Genomic DNA, 27371 nt, shown 5'->3' on the forward strand with positions numbered 1-27371 from the left:
ATCCGTTGATGGTCACTTGGGTTGTTTCCCCCTTTTCACTGTCGTGAATCACGATGCTGTGAACACAGGTGTGCAAGTATCTCTTTGAGACTCTGCTTTCCATTCTACTGGCTATAAACCCAGAAGTGGAATTGCTGGGTCAAATGGCGATTCCACGTTTAACCGTTTGAGGAACCGCCAGGCTGTTTCCACGGCGGCTGCCCCATTTCTCCTTCCCACCAGCTGTACGCCAGGGTCGCATTTCTCCATATCCCCCTCCAGTTCTATTTACTCACTCATCAGTGGGATGGAAATGCCCTGAAGGCCCCGTGTGTGCCAGGCACTGTCCTAGGCACTGCATATACAGGGAGACAGCACTTATCACCATGACTCAATCTATGAATAAAAGCAGCAGGGAAGAGTCATTGGCAGCGATAGTGGCCATTTCAGGCAGGCTGTTCAGGAAAGCCCTTTCGGAGAAGGTGGCGTATGAATAGGATGCTGGAAGACGTGAAGAGAAGGGGCCATGCTGTGGTCTGAGGGAGGGGATTGCCAGGCGGAGGGCAGAGCACGTGCAAAGGCCCTGGGGCAGGACCAGCCCTGGTTCATTGGAGGAACAGCAAGGAGGCCCGTGTGTCTGGAGCAGAGTGAGTGAGGCAGAGGGAGGGAGGAGGGGAGGGCAGGGAGGGGACAGGGCAGGTCGTGCAGAGCCTTGTGGGCCGCGGGGAGGACTTGGACTTTTACCCTCAGGAAGGTGGGACCCTGGAGGACTGTGGGCAGGGGCGGGACAGGGCCTGACTCAGTGCTCATAGGCGCCCTCTGGTGGCCGCTGCCGGGAGGACAGACTGTGGGGCTGAGGGCGGAATCAGGGACCCGGATGGAGGGGACTCAGCTGGACCAGGTGGGAGATGATGGAGTGGTCCCAGGTGGAGGCGGAGGAGGGAGTGGGATTCGGGAGGTGGGTGCAGGGAGGGAGCCCGCGGATGCTGCCGGCGCGCCTGGCCGTCATGTCCCCCGCGGCCGGCAGGTGCTGCTCGCCTGCTTTCCGCGCCCGTCCGCGCGAACGCGCATCCGCTCCGGAGGTCCTCTCCGCATCCCGGTTCCAACAGGGAAACCGAGGCACAGAGCGGCCGGGCCCTTGCCCTGACGGTAGGCGGCGCCCCCGAGCCTGGGCACCAGCCGCGACCCGGTGCAAAGTGAAAACGCAGGGCCCTTGTTACAAAACCAGGAGGCTTTCAAGACAGAAAACCTTCCGAGCCCGAGTCCCCCGCCCACCAAGCCGGCCCAGGTGGCCGGCGAGGGGATCCTGGCTGTTTCCTCCTTTTGGCTGCGGTGAATCATGCTTTTGTGAACTTGGGTGGGAAAGACCCTCTGGAGACCCTGCTTTCGGTATGGATATACTCGCAGAAGTGGAATCAAATCCGTGATTCATCAGTTAATAAAGGGAGGGGATGGACATTTGTACCCCAGCCTTGGGCCAGCCCTGGTGGGGGCGGGGGCATGACCTTGGGTATGGCCAAGGGCAGTGGCCAGGGAATGACCCAGCTGTGGCCTCCCATCAGCTGAGGACTGTGAGGTACTGTAAAACCATGTAGACATCCTATTCCTCATTAAACAGAAAGGGCATTTCTCATACCAAAGGAACAGCAAGGAGATCGTCGTTTCTGAATAAAGGAGAGACTTTTGGATGGGATAAATTTAGGTCCATAAAAAACTCACCAGATGGGCTTCCCTGGTGGCGCAGTGGTTGAGAGTCCGCCTGCTGATGCAGGGGACACGGGTTCGTGCCCCAGTCCAGGAAGATCCCACATGCCGCAGAGCGGCTGGGCCCGTGAGCCATGGCCGCTGAGCCTGCGCGTCCGGAGCCTGTGCTCCGCAGCGGGAGAGGCCACAACAGTGAGAGGCCCGCGTATAGCAAAAAAAAAAAAAAAAAAAAAACTCACCAGAGAGAATTCCCTGGTGGTCCAGTGGTTAAGAATCCGGGCTTCCACTGCAGGGGGCACGGGTTCGATCCCTGATCGAGGAGCGAAGATTCTGCAAGCCCGGTGGCACGGGCAAAAATTTAAAAAACAAACAAAAAAAACTTACCAGAGCTACTGGGGTTGTAAATTGGTACACGCACTTTGGCAAAAGAGAGTTAATATCTGGGAAATACCTTGTAACCCAGCAATTCCACAGTTGGGTTTTTTTTTTTTTAATAAATTTATTTATTTTTGGCTGCATTGGGTCTTCGTTGCTGCATGTGGGCTTTCTCTAGTTGTGGCGAGCCGGGGCTACTCTTGGATGCGGTGCGCGGGCTTCTCATTGCGATGGCTTCTCTTGTTGTGGAGCATGGGCTCTACATGCACAGGCTTCAGTAGTTGTGGCACGCGGGTTCAGTAGTTGTGGCTCACGGGCTCTAGAGCACAGGCTCAGTAGTTGTGGCTCACGGGCTCTAGAGCGCAGGCTCAGTAGTTGTGGCGCACGGGCTTAGTTGCTCTGCAACACGTGGGATCTTCCGGGACCAGGGCTCGAACCCTTGTCCCCTGCATTGGCAGGCAGATTCTTAACCAGTGCGCCACCAGGGAAGCCCCCCTCAGGCATTTCTGATGGGCGTGCAAAATGGGAAAGCCACACCAGAAAAGCATTCAGCCGTTTCTTACAAAGTTATACGTACAATTACCTTATGACCCAACCATCCCGCTTCTAGAAATATCCTAGAGAAATGAGCACTGATGATGATTATAGTGCATGTTTACAGCAGCACTATCCGTTATCACCCCCAAACTGGGAGCAACCCAAATGGCCTTCTACGGGTGAACAGATAAAGGGTGATGAACCCACACAACAGAAAACTACCCAAGAGTCCAAAGGAGAGGGCTCCTGACATGCCCCACTGCATAGGCGGATCTCAGATGCTAAGTGAAAGAAGCCAGTCTCAAAAATTACACAGTGTGTGATTCCATGTATATGACAGTCTCAAAAAGATTCAAAAAACCATAGCAACAAAGACCAGATCGGGCTTCCCTGGTGGCGCAGTGGTTGAGAGTCCGTCTGCCGTTGCAGGGGACGTGGGTTCGTGCCCCGGTCCGGGAGGATCCCACATGCCGCGGAGCGGCTGGGCCCGTGAGCCATGGCTGCTGGGCCTGCACGTCCGGAGCCTGTGCTCCGCAACGGGAGAGGCCACGACAGTGAGAGGCCCGCGTACCGCAAAAAAAAAAAAAAAAAAAAAGCAGACTGATGGTTTCCAGGGGTGAGGGCTCAGGTGAGGGTCTGGCTATAAAGAGGTACCTGGAGGGGTTTCTTCAGGTGACAGACCATATTCTGTCAACTGTTTTAGCCATAATTTACATGACTGTGTACATTTGTTAAAACACAAAACCGTACACCAAAGGAAGCACCTACCAAGCCACGTAAATTGAAAAAACAAAAAGCAAAATAAATCTTGTTACCAAAAATACCCCCCAAACACAGAAATACCACAGAAGTTGGTGCAGTACCGACTGCCCAGCAGGAGGAAGGGGGTCTTGTTGGAACGGGTATCTGGGAACCCTCTTGGGGCTGACGATACCCTGAATCTTGGCCTAGGTGGGGATCACGTGGGTATCAGTTTCACAGGAAATTATTAGGTTATATGTTCATGTTTTCTGTGTTTTCTGTGTGTGTGTGTGTGTGTGTGTGTTTGTTTTAATTTTTAGTTCCCTGACCAGGGATGGAACCCACGCCCTCTGCAGTGGAAGGGCGGAGTCTTAACCACTGGACTGCAAGAGAAGTCTGTGTGTGTACTTTTTTTTAATATATGTTTTAAAAATTTACTTATTTATTTATTTGGCTGCGCCGGCTCTTAGTTGCGGCATGCAGGATCTAGTTCCCCAGTCACAGATGGAACCTGGGCCCCCTGCATGGGGAGCGTGGAGTCTTACCCACTGGACCATCAGGGAGGTCCGTGTGTGTGTATTTTTTAAACACACACACAGCTCACCCTGTTATTCCCGAATGAACTAATAGGTGACAGGTGTCCCGCCAGGATGGTACCTCATCTGGAGAGGAAGCAGCTCCTCGCCTGTTTGGGGAAGTGGGAAGATTTGTTGTGAGGCTGGAGAAATTCACAGAGTATGGGCCCCGGAGGAGGGGGAATCAAGGCACCTGTTTTTATTTCTCTGAAGTCAGCGGGATGCCGCCCTGGCCCTGTGTGATGGGTTAGGGACCTGGTGTCCTTTGGGAAACAGCGGGGTGGCCCCAGGTGCTCCTGGCCTTGCCCCGCCATCCACCCTCCAGTCTGTGACTCAGCCTGGCCTCTGGGTTTTGCCAAGCTGGTTACCTCCGTTCTGCTTCTGTGTGGCCCAGATTATTATTTCTGCTTTTCTTCACCTTCCCCGGTAGTGGGAAGTCACCCAGGCCTCAGGCCGCGGGGAGCACCCCCTCCTCACGGCCATCCGGTCGGGGGTGGGAACGGGGTTGAGCAGGGCAGTGCCTGCCAGGACCCAGTGACCCAACGGGGCCCCTATCGAACTTCCCATCTGCTGGTCGTTATGAATCAACAGCGAAGGAAACCGCATTGGTGCCGGCTGGGGCGTGGCACAGGCAGACAGTTGCGGCTGTGTGACCTCAGGCACAGCACACACCCTCTCTGAGCCTCACCAGTGCCTGTGGGAGGGGCCCGGGGTCTCCCAGATTCTGTGTATCTCTGGGGGGGAGGGGTGTTTGGGAACTTTCTAGAGCTTTCTAGAACCTCTCAAAGAGCATTCTATCCCCGAACACAGCAAAGAGCTGCTGGATTGGAGACATTCTGTGGGGACGCAGCTACACAGCCACCCCTGTGTCCCCTCCTGCTTCTAAGGTCCTGAAGGCTGAGTCGTCAGGGAACGAGGGCCTCATGGCCTCGCTGGGATGCGGGCTTGACTCCCAAGATCCCTCTATGTCCAGGCTGCCTGTCCAACTTCTCCTCCCAAATGCCTGTCTTCTCAGAGTGACCTTCCTTGACCCCCTGTTTCAAGCCACACATGAGCCCCCCCAATCTCCCATCCCCCTTCCCAGCTTTATTTTCCTCTCACAATTTATGGCCATCTGATAGGCTTAGATATACATATATTTAAGGTATTTCTTTATCTGTCTGTCTAGAGCATAAGGCAGGGAGATCGGGTTTTTTGTCCTTTGGGTCCCTGCTGTGCATAGAATGCCTGGCACACAGTAGGCGCCGCATAAATGTTTGCAAGAAGAATGAATGGCCCGGTTCCAAAGTCCCAAAGCTGCCAGCTCTGCAGTTGAGACTGAGGCCCCACGGGTGGGAGAGGCTCCCCGGGGGCTGTCACTGCCTGGCTGTGCCTCTATGTCCCCATCTGTGCAGCGGGGATGGCAAGGAACTTGGGGTGCTGTCCGCATGACCAACCCCCACCCCGCCAAACACAAAAGCACTTAAAACAGTAAGTGACGCCGGGCCCTGGCTGTGCTTTTAAAAAAGACCTTGTGGGGTATTCTGATGACTGCTTCTAATTGGCCCAGAGGAGGGGGAGAGGTGGGTGGGCCGGGGCCGGGCGTCAGAGGCCCAGGAGGACAGGGTCCACCCCTTCTCCAGAATGAGGAAGGAGGCGCAGCGCAGACCCAGATTGCAGACGCCGGGCCTTTGCTCCCCGCCCCGCCCTCCCCTGGGGCGCCCACCTCACCTCTGGCTCTACTGCCGTCAACCTGTCGGGCCGGGCCGGGCAGGTCTGGGGGTGGGCGGGGAGCCCTAAGCCGGCATCTCCTCTCCTTCTCCACCCCTGACCCGCCGCGCAGGCCTCGCCGAGCTGGGCCGCCGGGTGCCCAAGGCCGGGAAGCCGGGGGTCCCGGGGGGGCGACCCCCACGACGAGGGAGACTCTTGCCGCCGGCTGTCAGAAGCCCACCCCGGAGCGGCCGGCCGGGGTGCCTCCCGGGGGAGGAGGAGGGCGCGGGGGCGATGCCGCCTGGTGCCCGCTGAGGCCCCACCATGGCCCGCTCGCTGACCTGGAGCTGCTGCGCCTGGTGCCTGACCGAGGACGAGAAGTCGGCGGCCCGGATCGACCAGGAAATCAACAAGATCCTCCTGGAGCAGAAGAAGCGGGACCGAGGGGAGCTGAAGCTGCTGCTGTTGGGTGAGTCCGCGGCCACCCCGGGCGGGACAGCCTGGGAGCCCACTTTCAGGATGAGTCGACTGAGGCCCGGTTCCTCGTCCCAAGGGGTGAGCTGTGGGCCCGTCCCGCGGTCCGGCCATCTCCTGGGCATCTGCAGGAGCAGAGGCGGTTTGGGCCGGCGGCCTGGCTTCTGTCAGGCAGGCCCGGCCCGGCCCATCGGTTCCGCGTCGCAGGAAGGGAATGAGCCGCACAGCCCGGGGAGCTCCAGCCTCGCCCTCCGAGCCCCTCCCGTCCCTCTGGAGAGCTGGGTCTGTTCTGGTGGTTTATCAGCACGAGTCGTGTGGGCAGAGAGAGCATTGCCACGTGCCTCTGATTGATTGATTGATTGGTCGGTTCATTCACTCAAGACATACTGAGTAATTCGTGGGGGCACAGCGGCAGAGGAGATGGAGCGTGTCCCTGCCTCTGGGGACCTCAGCTTCCGGTGGGGGAAACAGATGTTAAGCCCCCAAACTAATAAGCAGGTAAAATAATTTCCGGCAGCGCGAAGAACAGGAGGAAAATAGAACAGGGTGAGGGAGTGGGGGTGACGTGGGTGTGGTGGATTGGAAGCCTCTGAGACCTCACGTCTTCTTATCCACGTGTGTCCACTTCCCCAGCCACCTTGCCCTGTGTATGACCCTGCTGGCCTAAGCCCAGGGACGCCAGCCTTGGAGGGTCTCCTGGGACTGCCTGAGCCCTGAGCGAGGGCCGGGGAAGTGTTCCAAAGTCCCATCTGCCTGTCCTGGGGCAAAGAGCCTGGTCATCTGGATGGCCGTCCTCTCTCTTCTCTTGCTCAGTGGCAAGGGGCAGCCCTGAGGGGTGGAGAGAGAGGAGAGGGTGGGGGCATGGGACCCCAGTGAAGCTGTCTGAGCCTGGAAGGTTTTAATTAAGAATTTAATTTCATAGCTATCTCTATTCACTTTCTGTAATAGCTAGGCTAGTATATATATTTTATTTACTGTCTTTTAATAAATAGGTCTATTCCTTCTCGAGTGAGCTTTGGTTATTGGTATCTTCCAAAGAATTTGTCCATTTCTTCAAAGTTGTCAAATGTATAGGCATAAGGTTGTTTATAACATTCCCTTGTCATCCTTTCATGTCTGTGGGATTTGTAGTGATGTCTCCTTTTTCATTCTTTGTCTTTGCTCCATTTTTCTTGACCTGTTGGGCTAGGGGTTTGGCAGTGTTAGTGATACTTCCTTGCACATCTCAGGTTTTCTTTAACCACACCTCAGGACCTTTGCACATGCCATTCTCCCTGCCAAGGGCTCTCAGCATCCCCCAAGCCTTTGCATGGCTGGTGCTCTCACTCCTTTCACTCAAGACAGGTCTCAGCTCAAGTGTCACTTCCTCAGAGAAGTCTTCCCTGATTTCCCGGGCTTCAAAGTCAGCCCCATCTTTCTTTCTCGCCTGATTTTTCTTCATACCACTCACTCGCTGATGCTCTCTCAGGTGTTTTCTTGTTTCCTTGTTTATTGTCTGTCTCTCCAGTTACACAGCAAGCAACACAGAGGTGAGGACCATGTCCATCTTATTCACTCCTGTGTCCCCAGCACCTATTTCAGGAGTATGGTGACCTGACGTAGAGCAGATACCCGATGCATGATTTATAAATGAGTGAATGAATGAATGAATGAATCCTGTTTCAGGGATGATTTTCCCCAGAGCTGTACCATATCTTCCTGGAGCTGGGAAAGTCCCTTGCCCCACTGATCACTGCACAGCCAGTCCCAAATCAGGAAGCCACTTCTGCTGGTAGGGGTGGGAGAGGGGAGAGGGGAGGTTGTCCACGTGCCCAAGCACAGATGGTGGCCCTATGGACAGCCCGCTGGACTGTGGTTTCAACACCCCTATCCAAGCCCTGAGGGCTGCTTCCACACCTGCCCTCTTTAAAAACAGGAATTGAATCCAAAAGTTATTATTTTTTTTTTTTTTCTGGGAGGTGGCTGACCCTTTGGAGGAGGAAGGCCAAGGGGCTGGGGGTCTGTCCCTGACAGGAAGTGGTCACCACGTTGAGGAGGGGGAAGACTCAGAATAAGGCAATTAAAGGAGCCAGCTCTGTCCATACTATGTGAGGTAGGAACCACTCCAGACGGGGAAACCGAGGCCCAGAGAGGTGAAGCGACCTGCCCAAGGTCACACAACCAGGATCGGAACCTAGAATTCTGGTTCCACAGTCCACACGCTTGACTGCCCTGTGAACGTGCCTCTACAGAAGCCCAATGACAGATGGGGAAACTGAGGCCCAGGGCGGCGGCAGGATGGGTCTGGGGTCTGCAGCCAGTTTTGAGGCAGAGCTGGGCAAAGAAGATGAGCTGTCTGCTCTCAGGCAGCTCCCTGTGTCCCAGTGGCCCAGTTTCCTGGGGGAGGATGGCGGGGCTGGGACTGCCATCAACCATGGAAGGAGCTGCACAGCGTCTCGCGATGCCTGGGGCTTGGCACGGCTCCTGGCCTCCGCGAGTTTCTACTTCCTCACCCATTCCCAGAAGGAAGCAATCACTTCCCGTCTGGCTGCGAGGACGTGCCAGGTGGCAACAGCTCTCCCTGCAGCTCCCAGTCCCATTTGGGGGGCTTGCTGAACCACATCAGGAGAGGGAGCAGAGAGACTCCTGATTTCTCAGTGGCTCCAGGACAGTCACAGCTGCAAAGGTGGAGTTTTTCAGACTTCAGGTTGTGAGCCACTTGTGAGTCACAAAACCCAAGCTGTGGGTGGCAACCAGGATATTTTTTTTTCTTTAATGAAACAGAAGAGGAAAAAAAAAAAAGGAAATCGGTGCATCTCAACAAAATTAACTGTTGCGGACTTCCCTGGTGGTGCAGTGGTTAAGTATCCTCCTGCCAATGCAGGGGACACAGGTTTGAGCCCTGGTCCAGGAAGATCCCACATGCCGTGGAGCAACTAAGCCCGTGCACCACAACTACTGAGCCCATGTGCCACAACTACTGAGCCTGCGCTCTAGAGCCTGCGAGCCACAACTCCTGAGCTCATGTGCCACAACTACTGAAGCCAGCGTGCCCAGAGCCTATGCTCTGCAACAAGAGAAGCCACCGCAATGAGAAGCCCGCGCACCGCAATGAAGAGTAGCCCCCGCTCGCTGCAACTAGAGAAAGCCTGCATGCAGCAACGAAGACCCAACGCACCCAAAAATAAATAAATAAATAAAAATTAACTGTTTCTTGGTGAGATCTTTCTTTGTTCTCCACACTTTTGGGGGCAACCCAGAGGAAGGTCAAAGGGTGCAGCCCCCTGCCGTAGGTCTCACCGCCGTCTTGGCAGCACCCAGAGGAGCCGACGAGCTTCCGAGCGTCCGTAGAAACATCACATGAACTGATACTTTGATGAAGGTGAAGGATCCACAAGGGCTTGTGTTTACTCCTCTGCTTTTCCAGTAGCTGTGTGACCCTGGGAAAGTCACTTCACCTCTCTGAGCCCCCACGTCTCTACTGCGAATGGGAAAACAGTGGGAATCTTAGTGACGATAATTCAGGCAGTGCCTGGGGAACTTCCCGGAATGATTATTAAAAAGCCCGTGAGCTCTGGACTCAGAACCGGGTTTGAGTCCCAGTTTGGCCACCCACCAGCTGCATGACCCAACCGATCTGGGACTCAGTTGCCCCACGTGAAATGTGGAGCCAAGAGCCATTCCTCTTGTGGGCTCAGGCAAGCTGGTGCGTGTGGACCCCCCGGCACCCTAGGAGGACAGGGGGGCTTACGGTACCTCTTCCACCTCCAAATAGCAGAAGCTCCGGACACCAGCCCATCTCCCAGGTTTCCCAGTGGGAGGCGAGGCTGTGGGTTTATCTCACTGACTGTGGTAGTCGGAGGTTCTACTGCAGGAATATTTATTGAGTTTGATGTATCCCCGTCCTGAAATCCAAGGAATCTGAGACACATGTGGCTCCTTACTGAAGCATTTCAGATTGTGGAACTGTGGGGCGTTTTTTGTTTGTTGTTGGTTTGTTTGCAGGAAACTTTTTATTTTGGAATCATTTTTGAAGGACAGAAATGTGGCAAAGATAGTCCAGAGAGTTCCCGTCTCCTCCTAAGCAGCTTCCTCTCGTGGTGACATCTTACATAAGTGCCATGTGCTCATCACAGCTGAGATATTAACGTGGGAACCGTACCATTACATTTCTGTTAACTAAACTCCAGATTTCGATTTCACTGGTTTTTCCACCACGGCCCCTTTTCTATTCCAGCCTCCAATGCAGCATCTCACATGGCATTTGAGGGTTTTTTTTTTATTTTAATAAGTTTATTTATTTTATTTTTGGCTGCGTTGGGTCTTCGTTGCTGCATGCAGGCTTTCTCTAGTTGTGGCAAGCGGGGGCTACTCTTCATTGAGGTGCACGGGCTTCTCACTGCGGTGGCTTCTCTTGTTGCAGAGCATGGGCTCTAGGCGCATGGGCTTCAGTAGTTGTGGCACGCAGACTCAGTAGTTGTGGCGCACGGGCTTAGTTGCTCCACGGCATGTGGGATCTTCCCGGACCCGGGCTCGAACCCATGTCCCATACATTGGCAGGTGGATTCTTAACCACTGCACCACCAGGGAAGCCCTTGAGGGTTTTTTTTCCCACTTTCTTAACTTTTCATTTTAAAATACTTTCAGAGTTATAAAAAAGTTGCACCGGATTCTTCTGCAAATGTTAACATTTTATCACATGCCCTTTATCCCATCCCACCCTGCTCGCTCTCTCCCTCTATCTCTCTCTCTCTCTATATAGATATACATATATATATGTATACACACACATTATATATAAGTATATGTGTATATACTTATAATTTACATAATGCATAGCTATAGTTTATTTGTTATACATTTATATATTATATTTAACACGTACGTATTCATTTTTATCGGAACCGTTTGTGAGTAAAGTTGCAGCCCTGACACCTTTTCCCCCCCAGATACTTCAGTGGGTTTACGTCCCACTAAAAAGCAAAGACCCCCCCAGGGCAATGGTGAGCAGGCGATGAGCGTGATGCAATCCCGTCACCATCACGTCCCGAATCCCGTCACCATCACGTCCCGCTGGCATTCCCAGTTTCCCCATGAATGTCCTTTAGGGCCATAGCAAATTGACTCTTTTCCTTGGATCTCGAGTGCAGCGGTGTCGCTGGGTCCTGCCCTCACTGCCTTCAGAATTGCTGGGAGTGGGAGGGGACGAGAGCCCCCCAGGGGCGGTACAACAGAGTTCCACCCCGTCCTCTGCCGCTTCTTACACTCCCCGCCTCCTCCCTGCTGTGTTTCCTCTGCTCCTCGTTCCTCTTTCTGGCTCCAGCCAGGGCACCCCTTCCCTTTTTGCTGCTGGTCCCAGTTCCTCCTGCACGAGTCCGCTTCCCCACCCCTGGAGGGACCCCACACCAGTGTCCCCCAGGAACCGGCAGGGTGACAAGGTGTTGGAGGTGGTTCCCGGCCCCACACCTCCCGCCTGGCTATCATGCCCATTTCACAGACGAGAAAACAGAGGCTCGGACAGGGAGATATCAGGGCTCAGACAGCAGGGAGCCAGGCCTTGCTCTTTGAGTTTCCAAAGGTTCTAGTGTTACTATCCCAGACCCATGACCGGCTTTTTGACGTGCGACCCTGCACTCAGAAGGGCCCTGTGGTTTCACCCAGTGCTTGGCCCTGGAGATTCTGTAGGTGAGCCTGCAAGGAACCCTCTCCCCACTCTGGTCCATCAGCAAGGTCGTGTGTATTCTGTCTCCCAAATATCTTGGGCATATGTCCTCTTCTCTCTAGCTCCACGCGGCCACCTGGGTCCAGCCTGGACCAGAACAGTCCCATCTGGCTGGGTTCACCTCTCCCCAACCTGCCCTCCCCTCAGTAGTCAGGGGCCACCTGTGAGCCCCTGGGTCAGGCCCCACCCCTCCTCTACCCACAGCCCACAAGGCCCTGCATGACCTGCCCTGTCCCCTCCCTGCCCTCCCCCTCCCTATCTCCCCCTTGATCACTCTGCCCCAGACACACAGGCCTCCTGGCTCTTCCTCCAACATGCCAGGCATGGTCCTGCCCCTGGACCTTTGCATGTGCTGTGCCTGCTGTTGGGAATGCTATTCCCCCTTCTCTTCTAATGAATTCTGTCATCTGCCAGGTCTCAGATGAGATGTCACCTCCTCAGTGAAGCCCTCCTAGATTACCCAGCCTAACTCAAAGCCCCCTTCTCCTTAGAACCCCTTCCACAATCATAATTTCACCTCCTCCCTCTCTCCCCCTCGCTCACTCAGCTCCAAGCACACAGGCCTCCTCGCTATTCCGCCAAAACACCAGGCCTGGTCCTGCCCCAGGGCCTTTGCACGTGCTGTGTCCACTGCCTGGTGCTCCCTCCTCCAGATCTTGGCACGAGAGCAACCTTCCCAGCCTTCAGATCTCAACGCCAATGTCACCTCCACTGAGAAGCCTTCTGTGACACTTAGCTGTAGTAGTCACTTAATCATTCTTTATCTATTTATCTTATTGTATTTCCTTCACAAAACTTTCTCTTCCTGAAATTATTATAGCGAATAATAATAATAGTAATTATAATCATGGTAAAGACTACTATTGCTAATAATAGTGGACAGGAATGTAGCTCTTACTATGTCAAAGCACACTCTAGGCCAGGGGTCCACAGACTTTTTCTGTAAAGGGTCAGATGGTAAATCTTTTCAGCTTTGCAAGCCAGAGGATCTCTGACTACTCAACACTGCAGCTGTCCCGAGAAACCAACCCTAGATAATTTGTATACAACAAGGCACGGCCATGTGCCAATAAAACTTTATTGACCAACCCTGAAACCTGAATTTCATGTCATTTTCAGGTGTCACCAAAAAGGAATCTTTGGATTCCTTTCAGCCATTAAAAAATGCAAAAACTGTAACCATTACAAAAAATGTAAAAACTAAGGGTGAAAAGAATTAGAAATATAAAAACCATGCAAACTGTAAAAATTTGCTGGCCATGCAAAAACAGGCAGCTGTCAGGAATTCCTTGGTGGTCCAGTGGTAGGACTCAGCGCTTTCACTGCAGGGGACCCCGGCTCCATCCCGGGTCGGGGAACTTAGATCCCACAAGCTGCGTGGTGTGGCAAAAAAACAAAAACACAAAACAAAACAAAACCCCAAAATTCAAAATAAAAACAGCGGCCGGCAGGCCGTGGTGTGCTGCCCCTCCTGGGACAAACTTTCAATGAACTAGTTTACCCCTCACGTCCACCCAGCAAACCATGTTTCACAGGTGGGGAAACCGAGACATAGAGCCATGAAGCTGCTCGCCCGGGATCACAGAGCGGGGATTTGAACCCTAGTGGCGGGAGGTGGCGGGTGGTGGGAGCCCCGGAGGGCTGAGCTGACCGCAGAGTCCTCTCCCCAGGCCCTGGCGAGAGCGGGAAGAGCACGTTCATCAAGCAGATGCGCATTATCCACGGGGCGGGCTACTCGGAGGAGGAACGCAAGAGCTTCCGGAGCCTGGTCTACCAGAACATCTTCGTGTCCATGCAGAGCATGATTGAGGCTATGGAACGGCTGCAGATCCCCTTCAGCTGGCCCGAGAGCAAGGTGAGCATCCCGGCTCTCACCGCAGGGGCGCCACGCTGGGAGGGGTTTCCTTAGGACTTCAGGGCGGGACTATGTCCCTTCAGATCCCCTAAGTCCTTGTGAAGAACCACCTCCTCCAAGGTTTCCTGGGATCCTGTTCTGCATTCCAGGCAGCTCAGCACCAGCAGGTCCCCCCACCGACTTCGCGGGTTCCCCGTGGACCCCCAGGGCTCAGCCATCTCTCCCTTGGACCCCATGATGCCTGGTAGGAGTCCTGAGTCAGCAGGCGTTTTGTTCTAGAAATATTAGTACGGTGGACTGGTTCCTGAGCCCTGCCCTACCCTGCTGGGGGGAGGGGTGCTATGCAGACTGTGCGTCACATCACCCTTCTCTTTAAAATTTTTATTTTATTGTGTGAAGAACACTCAACATGAAATCTATTCTCTTAGCAAATTTTAAGCGCACGATGCAGTATCAGTAACTGCAGACACAATGTCATCAGGGAGAGCTCTAGGATGTATTCCGCTTGCCTAAGGGAAACTTTATTCATAGCAACCCCAACTCCCTTCCCCTAGCCCATTCTACTCTCTGTGTCCATGAACTTGCCTCTTCCAGATGCCTCATGTAAGTGGGATCGTGCAGGATCTGTCCTTCTGTGACTGTGTTATTTCACTTAATATGGTGTCTTCAAGGTTCATCCACATTGTCCCCTGTTGCAGAATTTCCTTCTTTTTAAAGGCTGAATAGTATTCGAGATATATCTATCTTATCCATTCAACCATCAATGGACATTTAGGTTCTTTCCACATCTTGGCTGCTGTAAATAACACTGCAGTGAACCTGGGTGTACAGATATCTTTTCAAGATCCCAGTTTCATTTCTTTTGGATAAATACCCAGGAGTGGAATTGCTGTATCATAGAGTAGCTCTATTTTTTAAAATTATTTATTTATTTGCCATGTCACATGGCTTGTGAGATCTTAGTTCCCCGACCAGAGATGGAACCCGGACCCTCAGCAGTGAAAGCGTGGAGTCCTAACCACTGGACCGCCAGGGAATTCCCAGTGGCTCTATTTTTAATTTTGGTGGGAACCTCCATACTGTTTTCCACAATGGCTGTACCAGATTGCATCGCCCCAGCAGTGCATGAGGGTTCCAACCCACAAGACCTCAGGACTGGTTCGTTCTGAGGCCTCTCTCCTTGGCTCGTAGATGGCTGTCTTCTCCCTGTGTCCTCACGTGGTCATCGTTCTGTGTGTGTCTGTGTCCCAATCTCCTCTTCTTACAAGGACACCAGTCACGTTGGATTAGCGCCACCCTCATGACCTCATTGTGACTTCATTACCTCTGTAAAGACCCTATCTTCAGACATGAACAACACGAGTGCCTGCTTCCGGTGCAAAGAAAGGAGAACAGATAGAGAAGAGGTTACTGCCCCAGGCAGGGTCACCCAGAACTGACGCTCCCTGCACGGAAACAAGCCCCTGCTGGCCTCTCGCGCCGCTGTGTGCTCTACCTGTGCCCACCCTTGGTGGACGGACGCCGGCACGAAAGGGGGTGGAGACGTCAGGAGGGCAACCCGCCCCGCCCGGCTGCTCTGACCCGCCCCTGTCCGTCTGTCCCTCCCCAGCACCGGGCCAACCTGATCATGAGCCAGGACCCCTACAGGGTGACCACCTTCGAGAAGCACTACGCCGTGGCCATGCAGTGGCTGTGGAGGGACTCCGGCATCCGCGCCTGCTACGAGCGCCGGCGCGATTTCCACCTGCTCGACTCGGCAGTGTAGTGAGTCTGGGGTCCGCGGGGACGGGCGCGGGGTCGGGGTGCCGACCGCGAGGCGGTGCCAAGGCGGAGCCAGAGGAGACCCAGTCCCAGGGATCGGAGCCGGCAGAGGGGCCTCAGGCTGGCCAGCTCCCACTGCTGGGAATGCTGTGGGTGGTCTTGCCCCGGGGTGAGGCCGTCCCCGGGGAGCCGCTGCTCCCCAGGTGACACAGCTCCTGGGGTGCACTGTTCATGGGGTGACATCATTCCTGGGGTGACACTATTTCTGGGGTGATGGCGCCTCTGGGGTGACTGTTCTAGGATGACGCTCTCCTGGGGTGACACCATTTCTGGGGTGACGCTGTTCATCATCATGCAGTAAAGCTGTCCTGGGTACGACGCTGGGTGTCTAGTGCTCCAAGCTATCACTGTTCTTGGGGCAGTGACACACCTGGGGTGACAGTTTTCCCAGGGTGACGCCTGCGCCAGGGAGACAGTCCTTGGGGTCACGCTGCTGAGGGTGAAGCTGCTTCTCCCGATGCTCCCATGGCCTTGGGCTGTGCTCCTGAGCCACCTGGGACCCCAGAGATCCTGGCCCTGCCCTGGGGGCTCTCTTTCCCACAGCAAGGTCCTCACCAGGCCCTGGGTGGTGGGCCTGAGAAGCAAAGGGAGGTTTCAAGACCAAGACTCAGGGCTTCTGGCTCTACAGCTACCTGTCAAATCTGGACCGCATCATGGAGGAGGGCTACATCCCTACCTCGCAGGACGTGCTCCGCAGCCGCATGCCCACCACCGGCATCAACGAGTACTGCTTCTCCGTGCAGAAAACCAACCTGCGGTGAGCGCATAGCCTGGTGGGTGGAGAAGGCTCCTGTTGGAGGGGCAAAGGAACTGGGGCACTGAGGGATGAGTAGGAGTTGCCTAGTCCCAGCCCCCAAAGGGGCTGCCAGGCTGAAGGAGGCAAGGCTGGACACAGACACCTCCAGCCCCTCCATGGAATAAGGACTGGGACCTGGGGGAGCCAAAACTGAGCCCCCAGAGCTCTGGGAGGGTACGTCTTCCTGGAGGAGGGGACATTGTTATTAGGGCATTGAAGAATGAATAGGAGTTCACTGGAGCTAGGAGGTGATGGGAAGGAAGAGACAGAGACTGTGCAGTCAGGGCTAGACCAGAGGGATTGATTTGGGGCTGGGGAAGCTCACCCTTTGAGCTTACTCAGCCCCAAATGAGGGGTGAAGCTGGAGGTCAGGAGACCCAGGAGAAGGCAGGAGCCATGGTTCAGGCAGAAAGGGTTGGGAAGTGCCCGGGAAGTGGCCTTGGGGATGGAAATGAGGGGACGGTGCGAGAATGCTTTCTGATGTAGAATGGGCAGGACTAGATGAGCATGGGATGTAGGGCAGAGAGTCAAAAGTGACTCCCTATGGGTTTCCCATCAAGGTGAGAGAGTAGATGGTGGAGACACAGTGGTGGTGGCGGGATAGGAGGTGTTACAATAGATGATGAACTCATTTGGGGCAGGTTGGTTCTGAGGGGTCTGGGGCATCTGGGAGGTGGCTGGGCGCACACAGGCCTGAGCTGGAAGCCAGAGGTGTGGGTGACCAGTGCAGCAAAGGATGGTCCATGCAGAGTCATGGTCAGTGTCAAAGGCCAAGGAGAGGTCAGGAAGAATACAGTGAGAGAAGCGACTTCTGGGAGTGGCCTTTAGAGAATCCTCAGTGACCTTAGTGGCCTTGAGAGAATCTTCAGTGACCTTAGGCAGGGACCTGTGGAGGGTGCAGGGGGATGCTTGAGGCCCTTCAGTGTCCAACCCACCCATGTTGATCCCTTGTTTCCCTGAACACCCCCTCCCCCGGCCCCATGTTGTTCTGGCCTCTGCAATAGTCCTTAGCAGGAAGGTTCATAATTTATCTATTTGCATTGGGTCTCCTCCACTAGACGGAGAGACCCTCAAAGTTAGGGGCTGAGTTTGCTTCACTGGTGATGATCAGCTGAAGGTCAGAGTGGAAGTTTGGAAATGTGAGTGGATGGTTGGAAAGATGGACGGATGGATGGGTGGGTGGATGCATGGATGGACGCGTGGATGGGTAGGTGGGTGGATAGATGGATCAATGGATGGGTATATGGGTGGGTGGGTGTATGTATGTATGAATGGATAAATGGATAGATGGACAGATGGATGGATTGATGGGTGGGTAGGTGGACGTATGGACAAATAGATGGGTGGGTGGGTGATGGGTTGGATGGATGAATAGATGGATGGATGAGTTGGTAAACGTTTAGGAGTAAAAGTAGTGGTTGGGGAAGTTCAGAAGTAAGGCTGGGCTGAGGAGGGAATTATCAGATGGGGAAACTTGAGTCCGTTCTTAGGCCAAAGGTGAGGGCTCAGAGGAAACTGAGACTCCGAGCTGGGAGGCTGGCAAGCAGCATACCCCACACCTATCTCAGCCATCGGAGCCCCAGTCTCAACCGCTGCATCACACGCCCCGCTCTGGATACGGGGTTTGAGGGACTCTGAGGATCATGAGAGAGGCTGGTTTCAGGAATCAGGAGCTGCAGGCATCAGCCTGGATTTTCCTCCGGTACAGCAGGGCAAGTCCCTTCTTGCTCTGAGGCTTCTGGCATTTCCTTCCAGCTGCCTGAGTAATGGTCCCATCCCTGGGGAAATGACACAGGGCTTGTTGTCAGTAACCCACGTTTCTTAGAAGAGAGAACAGAAAGGCAGGAGGGCCCAGGCTTTTGCTGTGGTGTGTGTGGGGGTGGAGGCGAACCCTTTCCCTGGGCCACACACAGAGGGGACGGCGTTTGCCCGTCTGTGTGGCCACTGGACACTCCCACAGTCAACTAGAACACAGCTGACGGGAAACTGAGTTCTGGAGACGATCCGCAATTTCCCTCTTGTCACCCAGCCAGAACCAGGGCAGAGTGAGGGCAACCAGCTGTCTTCTACCATGGGGTAGAAATCAGGCAGCCCAGTGTAGTAGAAGCTCTAGAAAGTGCCCTCTCTCCCTATGCCTCAGTTTCCTCATCCATAAAATGGGCATAATAGCGATACTTGCTCCATGGGGTGAAACGCTGTAACACACAAGGTGGCTGGCATCTATTCTTGTTGCTATTAATATTGCTCATGGCATGTCCCAGCCATGACTGGGGTCTGGGACGCCTCGTCACGGGGGTCCCGATTAGGCCTGAACTCTGAAAGGGAGTTGTTCCCGGTAAGGATCGTGGACGTCGGGGGCCAAAAGTCAGAACGCAAGAAGTGGATCCACTGCTTCGAGAATGTGATCGCCCTCATCTACCTGGCTTCGCTGAGTGAATACGACCAGTGTCTGGAGGAAAACAACCAAGAGGTGAGGGGCCACGATCGATGCAGGGGCACCATTTCCCCTGCTTTTCTTACCCCCATCTTGGCCCGGGGACCCACAGCTGAGCAGGCACTCTTGAGTGGGGCTTTGTGTGTCTGGCGTGGCTTTGAGCTTCACCGTCCACTCTTTTGTGGTCAGACCATTGAACCCCAACACACAGATCTACAAGCATTTGTGAGGCCAGGACCCTGACACACACACATACACACACACACACACACACACACACACACAGAGTCGGACACTCAAGCCTCAAGACACACACCCAGCCCCGCACCCCACTGAAGCACAATGTAAGCTGTCCTGGGAATGTGGGTCATGGGGACAATGTCCTGCTTTTACTCAGAATTCTTCTCCTTTGCGTGAACTCTTCTCCTAATTAACTCCCGGCGTGAAGGTCAGGCACATTATCATCTCTGACATGTGCACTTTTCAGGGTTAAACTTTCCCATAGACAGTTTCGGGATCCAAGGTTATAATTTCGACTTTCAAACTGAATCAGATAGAATCAATTTGAGGTCATTCTGACACAGATCTTTCTCCAGTCCAGCCACACGAGATGGCCTAGTTTGCTAGGGCTGCTGTGATGAAGTACCACAAACTGGGAGGTGGTGGGCATGGGGGTGGGGGAGAGCTGAAACAACAGAAGTGTATCGTCTCATAGTCCTGGAGGCCAGAAATCTGTGGTCAGGGTGTCAGTGGGGCTGGTTCCCTGTGAAGGAGAATCTGTTCCAGGCTCTCCCAGCTTCTGGTGGCCACTGGCAGTCTTTGGCGTCCCTTGGCTTATAGAAACATCACCCCATTTTACCTCCATCTTCACGTGGCCATCTCCTTGTGTCCTAATTCTCCTTTTTATAAGGATACCAGACATTGGACTTAGGGCCCATCCTACTCCAGTGTGACTGATTCTTAACTAATTACATCTTCAAAGACCCTATTTCCAAATAAGGTCTCATTCTGAAGTTCCAGGTGGACATGAATTTTGGTGTGGGGGGGACACTACCCAAACCAGTACAGGCACAAAACCATCTCGGGCGTACATAGGCAGCTGGCCACACCACCCTCAGACCCAGCTGGGTGGGAATTGGGGAGCCTCAAGCTGCTGGATGGGGGGCCGACAGCCCCATCTCTACGTGGGGAGAGGGCTCCTGTTTGGGCCGAGCTGGCCGTCTAGATCCATGACCTGCTTGTGCCCCCCAACCCAGAACCGAATGAAGGAGAGCCTGGCCCTGTTTGGCACCATCCTGGAACTGCCCTGGTTCAAAAGCACTTCCGTCATCCTCTTCCTCAACAAAACTGACATCCTAGAGGAGAAGATCCCCACCTCCCACCTGGCTACCTACTTCCCCAGTTTCCAGGGTGAGTGGTTCTAGAACTTTCTATCCCTTCACTTCCCAAAAGCAGCTCCCAAGAGAGATGCTGGTCCAGGTCCTACCCCAGCCTAGAGCCAGTGGGGTTTCAAATGCAATGGGACAGGCCTGAGTTCCAGACCCATCTCTGTCCTCTGCCCAAGATCTCTGAGTCTCAGCTTCCCTCTCTGTAGAATGGGGATAAACTAACACAAGCCTTCATACTGGATGCTGAAAACAGCAGAAATTTTTCCCCTCATAGTTCAGTAGGCCAGAAGTCTGAAATCAAGGTGTCAGCAGGGTTGGTTCCTTCTGGAGGCTCCAGGGGAGAATCTGTTCCAGGCCTCTCTCCTAGCTTCTGGTGGTCCCCTGCAATCCTTGCCATTCCTTGACTTGTAGATGCATGTCTCTAATCTCTGCCTCTGTCACCACATGACTTTGTCTCTGGTTGTCTCTTTTCTTCTTATAAGGACACCAGTCATTCATTCATATATATATTAATATTCATATATATATATGAATGTGAGATGGTGGTGGGGGGAATCGCATGTGTGCCTCACCAGGATGGCCATCCTTCCCCCCATCTCTCTCGGCCTCGGTTTCCCCATTTGCACCTCCCCAGGATGTCTTTCTCTGCAGTTCCAGGCCCCCATCCCCCCAGCTCCAAGCCCAGCCAAGAGAGAGGGTCTCTTTTTAACACAGTTCAGCCCAAAGTCCCAGAGACCAGTGTCATTGGTCCATTCCAGATCATGTGACCTGCATGAACACATACCTGATGCTCTTATTGGCTTGGCCTGAGTCAAGTGACCAGCTAGAAAGGCAAAAGATGGCGGTGGCAGGCAGGCACTTTGGTGGGTGGTCCCTGCAGCCCTGTTGCTGCCCATATCGGGGACAGGGTCTCCAACGCCCACCTTGGTCCCAGGAGGGAGAGGCTCCCACCTGCCCCATGAGCCGTGTGCCCTGACTGCCCACCCCTGTCCCCAGGCCCGAAGCAGGACACGGAGGCAGCCAAGAAGTTCATCCTGGACATGTACACCGGCATGTACACCAGCTGTGTGGACGGCGCAGACGGGAGCAGGAAAGGCTCTCGCTCCCGCCGCCTCTTCAGCCACTACACGTGCGCTACGGACACACAGAACATCCGCAAGGTCTTCAAGGACGTGCGGGACTCAGTCCTGGCCCGCTACCTGGACGACATCAACCTGCTGTGACCTAGGCCCAACGCTCCGGACTCAGACCCGCGCGTGGCAGGAGGGACCTGCGGGCGGTGGGGGCGGGGTGGACCAGCGCTCAGCGAACCCAGGTGCCCCTTGTTGCTCCAGCCCCAGGCCCAGGTGGCAGAAGGGCCACGAGTGAGCCGGGGTGGAAGGCCGATCGGCGCCTCCTCCTTTCTCCGTCCCTCAGCAGGACAGCCTCTGTGTCTTCCTTTCCTCGACTCACTGTATCTCCTTGGAGAGGGAGCACAATGGCCTTTTGGGAGGCCGGGGTGCAGGAAAAGGTGAAGAGAGCAGGGGATCCAGGACTTGGGTGGATGGGGTTCTCTCAGGACCCCCACCTCCAGGTATGTCCCCCCTTGGGCAGGGGTCTGGGACCCTCTTGGGGGTGATGCACCAGCCCCGGGACAGGGGAGTGGTCCTTCATGCCGAGGGACGCGGACTCTGGCGCCCCCTAGCGGAAAAGAGCCGCATCCCAGCCTGAGGTCTGCGTAGCTCAGGGACTTGCGTTTTCTTACGAAAAAGACGCCCAGAAAACGCTGCCGTATCAGAGCCTCGTGGTTCGAAGTGTGTCCTGCCCCAGTTTTCAGATGAAGGAAACCGAGATCTACAGGCATCCCCCGCCCCCCTTCCTTACCAGGCTGGGGGCCGGGCGTGCTGCATCTTACAACCTTCTGTATTTATTACCTCACCTTCTGCGGGGCCCCTTGAAGGGTGGACATTAAAGAAATGACATTCTGGAGACCTTTGATTTCTTAGGGGCGTCCTGGTTAACAACCAACCCCCTGCCCCGCGCGGTCCCATCTCAGGTCGTCTGTCCCGGGGAGGGTAGCAAGGAAGGAAAAAGTTCTACTTGTGCAGTCACTTGTGTAGGGCATGGTACACAGAGCCGTGTGGGACTGTGTGCACTTTGAGCCAGGAAGTGGAGTTCAGCCTCTCTCCCTGGCCCCGGGGACATTTGAGCTGACCTTCTGTTGCTGCTCACCCAAAATTCCAGCAGCACCCACCGCCTATCTCTGATGGAGATGATGATGATTCCACTTACTCCAGATCCTGTTCTCCCACCATCCTCAGGGCAGGCCCATGAAGCACCAACCCCATCACCCCCATTTTACAGATGAGGAAACCGAGGCACAGAGAAACTGAATAATTTGACTAAGGCTAAACACCTGGGTGGTGGCCAAGCCAAGATTCTATTATTCATTCAAGAGGTTTTTTGTTTTGTTTTACTTTTTAAAAAATAAACTTTAATTTTTAGAATAGTCTTAGGTTTGTAGAAAAATTGCGAATACAGAGGGTTGCCTTATGAAACCACACCTGATTTCCCGTATTATTAATATGGTACTTTTTTTTTTCCATTAATGAACCAATATTGACCCATTATTAACTGAAGTCCAACAAATTTCCTTTTTTCCCCTAATGTCCTTTTCCTGTCCTGGGACCCCACCCAGGTTCCCACACGACATTCCATCACCACGTCTCCTTAGGCGCTTCTGAGCTGTGATGGTTTCTCAGGCTTTCTTCGTTTTTGATGACCTTAACAGTTTTGAGGAGTGCTGGACAGCTTTTACTTTCCCAGGGCTGCTGTAACGAAGTACCACAGACAGAGGGGCTTAAAACCACGCAAATGTATTCTCTCACAGTTCTGGAGGCAAAGTCTGAGACTAAAGTGTCAGCAGGGCCGTGCTCCCTCCAGAGGCTCTAGGGGAAAGTCCTTCCTGCCTTTTCTAGCTTCTGGTGGCTCTGTGTATCCCTGGCTTGTGGCTGCATCCCTCCCGTCTCTGCTTGTGTCTTCACGTGGCCATCTCCTCTTGTGCGTGCCTGCGTCCAAATTTTCTTTTTACAGAGACACCAGTTACGCTGAATTAGGCCCGCCCAAACGACCTCATCCTAACTTGATTCTATCTGCAGTGATCCTATTTCCAAAGAAGGTCACGTTCCCAGATACCTCTCATAAAACGTATTTTGTCAAACGTCCTTCGGTTGAGTTTCGTTTGATGTTTTTCTCATGATTAGACTGAGGTTTAGATTTTAGGTCAGAGGAGCACAGAAGTGAAGAAGGTTTTGTCCCATTATATCAAGAGTACATGCCGTCAGCATGACCTTGGTCCCCTGAGTTAGGCACCCAATTCTTTATTTATTTATTTATTTACGGCTGCATTGGTTCTTCTTTGCTGCACGTGGGCTTTCTCTAGTTGCGGCACATGGGCTTCTTATCGCGGTGGCTTCTCTTGTTGTGGAGCACGAGCTCTAGGCGCACGGGCTCAGTAGTTGTGGCACGTGGGCTCAGTAGTTGTGGTTCGCGGGCTCTAGGGCACAGGCTCAGTAGCTGTGGCACACGGGCTTACTTGCTCCGCGGCACGAGGGATCTTCCCGGACCAGGGCTCAAACCCATGCTCCCTGCATTGGCAGGTGGATTCGTAACCACTGTGCAACCAGGGAAGTCCCTGGTTACTTTCATTATCCCTGATATCATACCATTTCATCCACATCCTTGTAATATACAAAGACTCCCTTCTAAAAAGGATAAACATAATGCAACATTATCACATCTAAAAAAGTTAGCAATGACCCTTGGGTATTTGATATCCAGTCAGTATCCAGATTTCCCCATGTGTCTTGTAAATGTCTTTTCTAAAACTCCCCGCCGCCACCCTGCTGTGCTGCACGGCTTGCAGCTTTGGGGATCTTAGTTCCTCCACCAGAGGTTGAACCCGGACCCTCGGCAGTGAGAGAGTGGAGTCCTAACCGCTGGACCGCCAGGGAATTCCCTAAAGCTTTTCATTTTATAATAATATTAGATTTACAGAAAAGTTGCAGCAATAGTGCAGAGTTCCTGAACATCGTCCACCCACTTTCCTCTGATGTGAACCTCTTAGATAACCATGCTACAAGCCAGGTTATCAAAGCCGGGGAATTAACATCAACCATCATCCTATTACCTAACCTCTAGACTCGTTAGAATTTGACCAGTTTTCCCTCTCCTGCCATTTTTCTGGGCCAGGATTCCACATTGCACCTCCTGTCTTTGTCTCCTTGGTGACGGCTCCTCAGCCTTTGTCTGTCATGACCTGTTTAAGGAGTTCTGCCCAGGGGACTTCCCTGGTGGCACAGTGGTTAAGAATCCGCCTGCCAATACAGGGGACACAGGTTCGAGCCCTGGTCCGGGAAGATCCCCATGCTGCGGAGCAACTAAGCCCGTGCACCACAACTACTGAGCCTGCGCTCTAGAGCCCGCGAGCCACAACTACTGAGCCCATGAGCCACAACTACTGAAGCCTGTGCGTCTAGAGCCTGTGCTCCGCAACAAGAGAAGCCACCGCAATGAGAAGCCCGCGCACCGCAACGAAGAGTAGCCCCTGCTTGCCACAACTAGAGAAAGCCTGCACGCAGCAACAAAGACCCAACGCAGAAAGAAAGAAAGAAAGAAAGAAAGAAAGAGAAAGAAAGAAATTTATAAAATTAAAAAAAAAAGAGTTCTGGCCGGTTATTTTATAGAACGTCCCGCAATTTGGGCTTGTCTGATGTTTGCTCATGATGTAATTACCAGCATGCATTTTGGGCGAGAATGCCGCAGGGTCCCTCTTAGTACATCCCCCTGGTGGGCTCATGATGGCAAAATGTCTCATTGCTGATGATGAAACGTCATACGTGTTTTTTCCGCAGGTAGCTCCTTTGAGTCAGGACCCAAACAAAGCCCACACGTGGCATTTGGTTGCTGTATCTCTTGGTGTCTTTTCACCTATAACCATCACCCAACCTTTTTTCTTTGCCATTTATTTGTTGAAGAAACCAGGTCGTTTATCTGGTAGAGTTTACCAGCCTCCTGATTGGGTGGGTTGTTTCCCTGATGTGGATTAATGGTTTCCTCTGTCCCCTGTAATCCCTGTGAATCAATCTACCTAGAAACATGAGCGGACTTCCTAGGTGGTGTGAGCTCCACCAGACAACACATCTAGTTTGTTTTCTCTCTGTATCTCTGTGTCTCCGTGTCTTTGTCTCTCTCTCCGTGAGACGTGTAACAACATTAACACCCAGTTGGTTCCCTCCCCTACCTCGTTAAAAATGACCAGTGGGTTCAGGTGGCACAAGTCTGATTCATTTACTGTGAAATTTCCACGTGAACGTCTCTCATAATGGTGTTAATGGCCACTGGTGCTCATTGCTTACATGCATCATTAGGGGTTGCAAAAATGGTGACTTTGAACACTTTCATTTCTTCTGCATTTATTGCCTGGAATTTTTCTGTTAAAAAACCCAGCTCAAGCACAAGAACTGAAAGCAGGGTCTCAAAGAGATATTTGTACACCCGTGTTCACAGCAGCATTATTCGCAATGGCCAAGAGGTGGAAGCAACCCGTGTCCATTGAGAGATGGATGGATAAACAAATATGGTTCACCCATACAGCGGAATATGATTCAGCCTTAAAGTGGAAGGAAATTCTGACACACACTACAACATGCATGAACTTTGGGACCTTATGCTCAGTGAAATAAGCCAGACACAGAAGGAGAAGTACTGTCTGATTCCACTCACATGAGGTCTTAGAGGAGTCAAATCCACAGAGACAGGAAGTCGATGGTGGGGGCCAGGGGCTGGGGGAGGGGGATGGAAAGTCAGTGTTTCATGGGGACAGAGTTTCAGTTTGGGAAGATGAGAAAGTTCTGGAGATGATGGTGGGGATGGTTGCACAACAGTGTGAATGTATTTTTTTTAAATTAAGTTATTTTTGGCTGTGTTGGGTCTTCGCTGCTGTGCCTGGGCTTTCTTTAGTTGCAGCGAGCGGGGGCTACTCTTTGTTGCGGTGCGCGGGCTTCTCATTGCGGTGGCTTTTGTTGCAGAGCATGGGCTCTACGCACGCGGGCTCAGTAGTTGTGGCTCGCAGGCTCTAGAGCACAGGCTCAGTAATGGTGGCACATGTGGGATCTGCCTGGACCAGGGATCGAACCCGTGTCCTCTGCATTGGCAGGCGGATTCTTAACCACTGTGCCACCAGGGAAGCCCCAATGTGAATGTATTTAATGCCACTTAATTGTGCACTTAAAAATTGTTAAAATGGTAATTTAATGTCACATGTAATTTACCACAATTTAAAGCAATTTACAAAATGGAGTATGATTAAAAAAACATCTTTCCCCTATCAAGTAATTGGTTACCCAGAAGTAAAGGCTGTGCAGGAAAGACAGGGTAAACGCCTGATTCTTGACTTTTCTTTAGCAGTTTTCACAATAATTTGTTACTTCCTCAATATCCACAAAAGATCACCAGAGAGTTTTTTTTTTTTCCTTTTGTGTCACTATGAACTCATGGATGTAACATCTGATGTGTTTCTATCCACTGCATATCTTATTCTTCTTATGCCCACATTGTTTCATCTTTGGCCAGTGGAAACCTCTTTGAGTTGGTCCCTAAGTCCTTTTGTTTGTTTGTTTGTTTGTGGTTTTTTTGCGGTATGCGGGCCTCTCACTGTTGTGGCCTCTCCCATTGCGGAGCACAGGCTCCGAATGCGCAGGCTCAGAGGCCATGGCTCATGTGGGATCTTCCCGGACTGGGGCACGAACCTGTGTCCCCTGCATCGGCAGGCGGACTCTCAACCACTGCGCCACCAGGGAAGCCCCCTAAGTCCTTTTGATGTGACCCAGTGGCCTTAAGGGCTCATAGTTCTGGGGACTCCCCTGGTGGTCCAGTGGTTAAGACTCTGCATTTCCAATGCAGGGGGCATGAGTTCCATCCCTGGTTGGGGAACTAAGATTCCACATGCTGCGTGGTGCAGCGAAAAAGAAAAAAAAAAAAGAGCTCATCGTTCTGGCACAGCACAATGCTTTCTGCTCATCCCATACTTCACAGCCCCAGCCCTGGACCCGGCCATTTCTCCAAGGAGCCCTGCTTCCTTTTAATGAGAGATGATATTTGGAGACCATAATCTGACCACAAAGTTAGGAAATCCACATTTTCTTCACTCATCTTTTGACTTTGAAAATATTTGACCTACAGAAGTTGCAAGACGATGACAATGAACTCCCATAGACTCTTCCTCTAGGTCAGGGGTCACTACCTGCTCTAAGACTGTTTTTG

The 27371-nt window shown here is 53.1% G+C and overlaps 1 protein-coding gene across 1 annotated transcript; it reads left to right on the forward strand.

Annotated features, from left to right (window-relative positions):
* The first annotated feature begins 5924 nt into the window (after positions 1–5924).
* On the forward strand, positions 5925–22142 carry GNA15 (G protein subunit alpha 15). The gene is made up of 7 exons (XM_067734255.1): positions 5925–6069; positions 13446–13630; positions 15240–15394; positions 16080–16208; positions 18588–18717; positions 19938–20091; positions 21066–22142. Exons 1-7 carry the CDS (start codon positions 5925–5927, stop codon positions 21290–21292), a joined length of 1125 nt encoding a protein of 374 aa, XP_067590356.1. The 3' UTR covers positions 21293–22142.
* The last annotated feature ends 5229 nt before the right edge of the window (positions 22143–27371 follow it).

Source organism: Pseudorca crassidens, chromosome 3 (assembly GCF_039906515.1).
Source record: "Pseudorca crassidens isolate mPseCra1 chromosome 3, mPseCra1.hap1, whole genome shotgun sequence".
Lineage (NCBI taxonomy): Eukaryota > Metazoa > Chordata > Mammalia > Artiodactyla > Delphinidae > Pseudorca > Pseudorca crassidens.

Bases quoted from the DNA above. Each gene is read 5' to 3' on its own strand.
- GNA15 (XM_067734255.1), top strand. From the start codon at position 5,925: ATGGCCCGCTCGCTGACCTGGAGCTGCTGCGCCTGGTGCCTGACCGAG. The intron at 6,070-13,445 runs GTGAGTCCGCGG...TCCTCTCCCCAG, and splicing joins GCTGAAGCTGCTGCTGTTGG to GCCCTGGCGAGAGCGGGAAG. The intron at 13,631-15,239 runs GTGAGCATCCCG...GTCCCTCCCCAG, and splicing joins TCAGCTGGCCCGAGAGCAAG to CACCGGGCCAACCTGATCAT.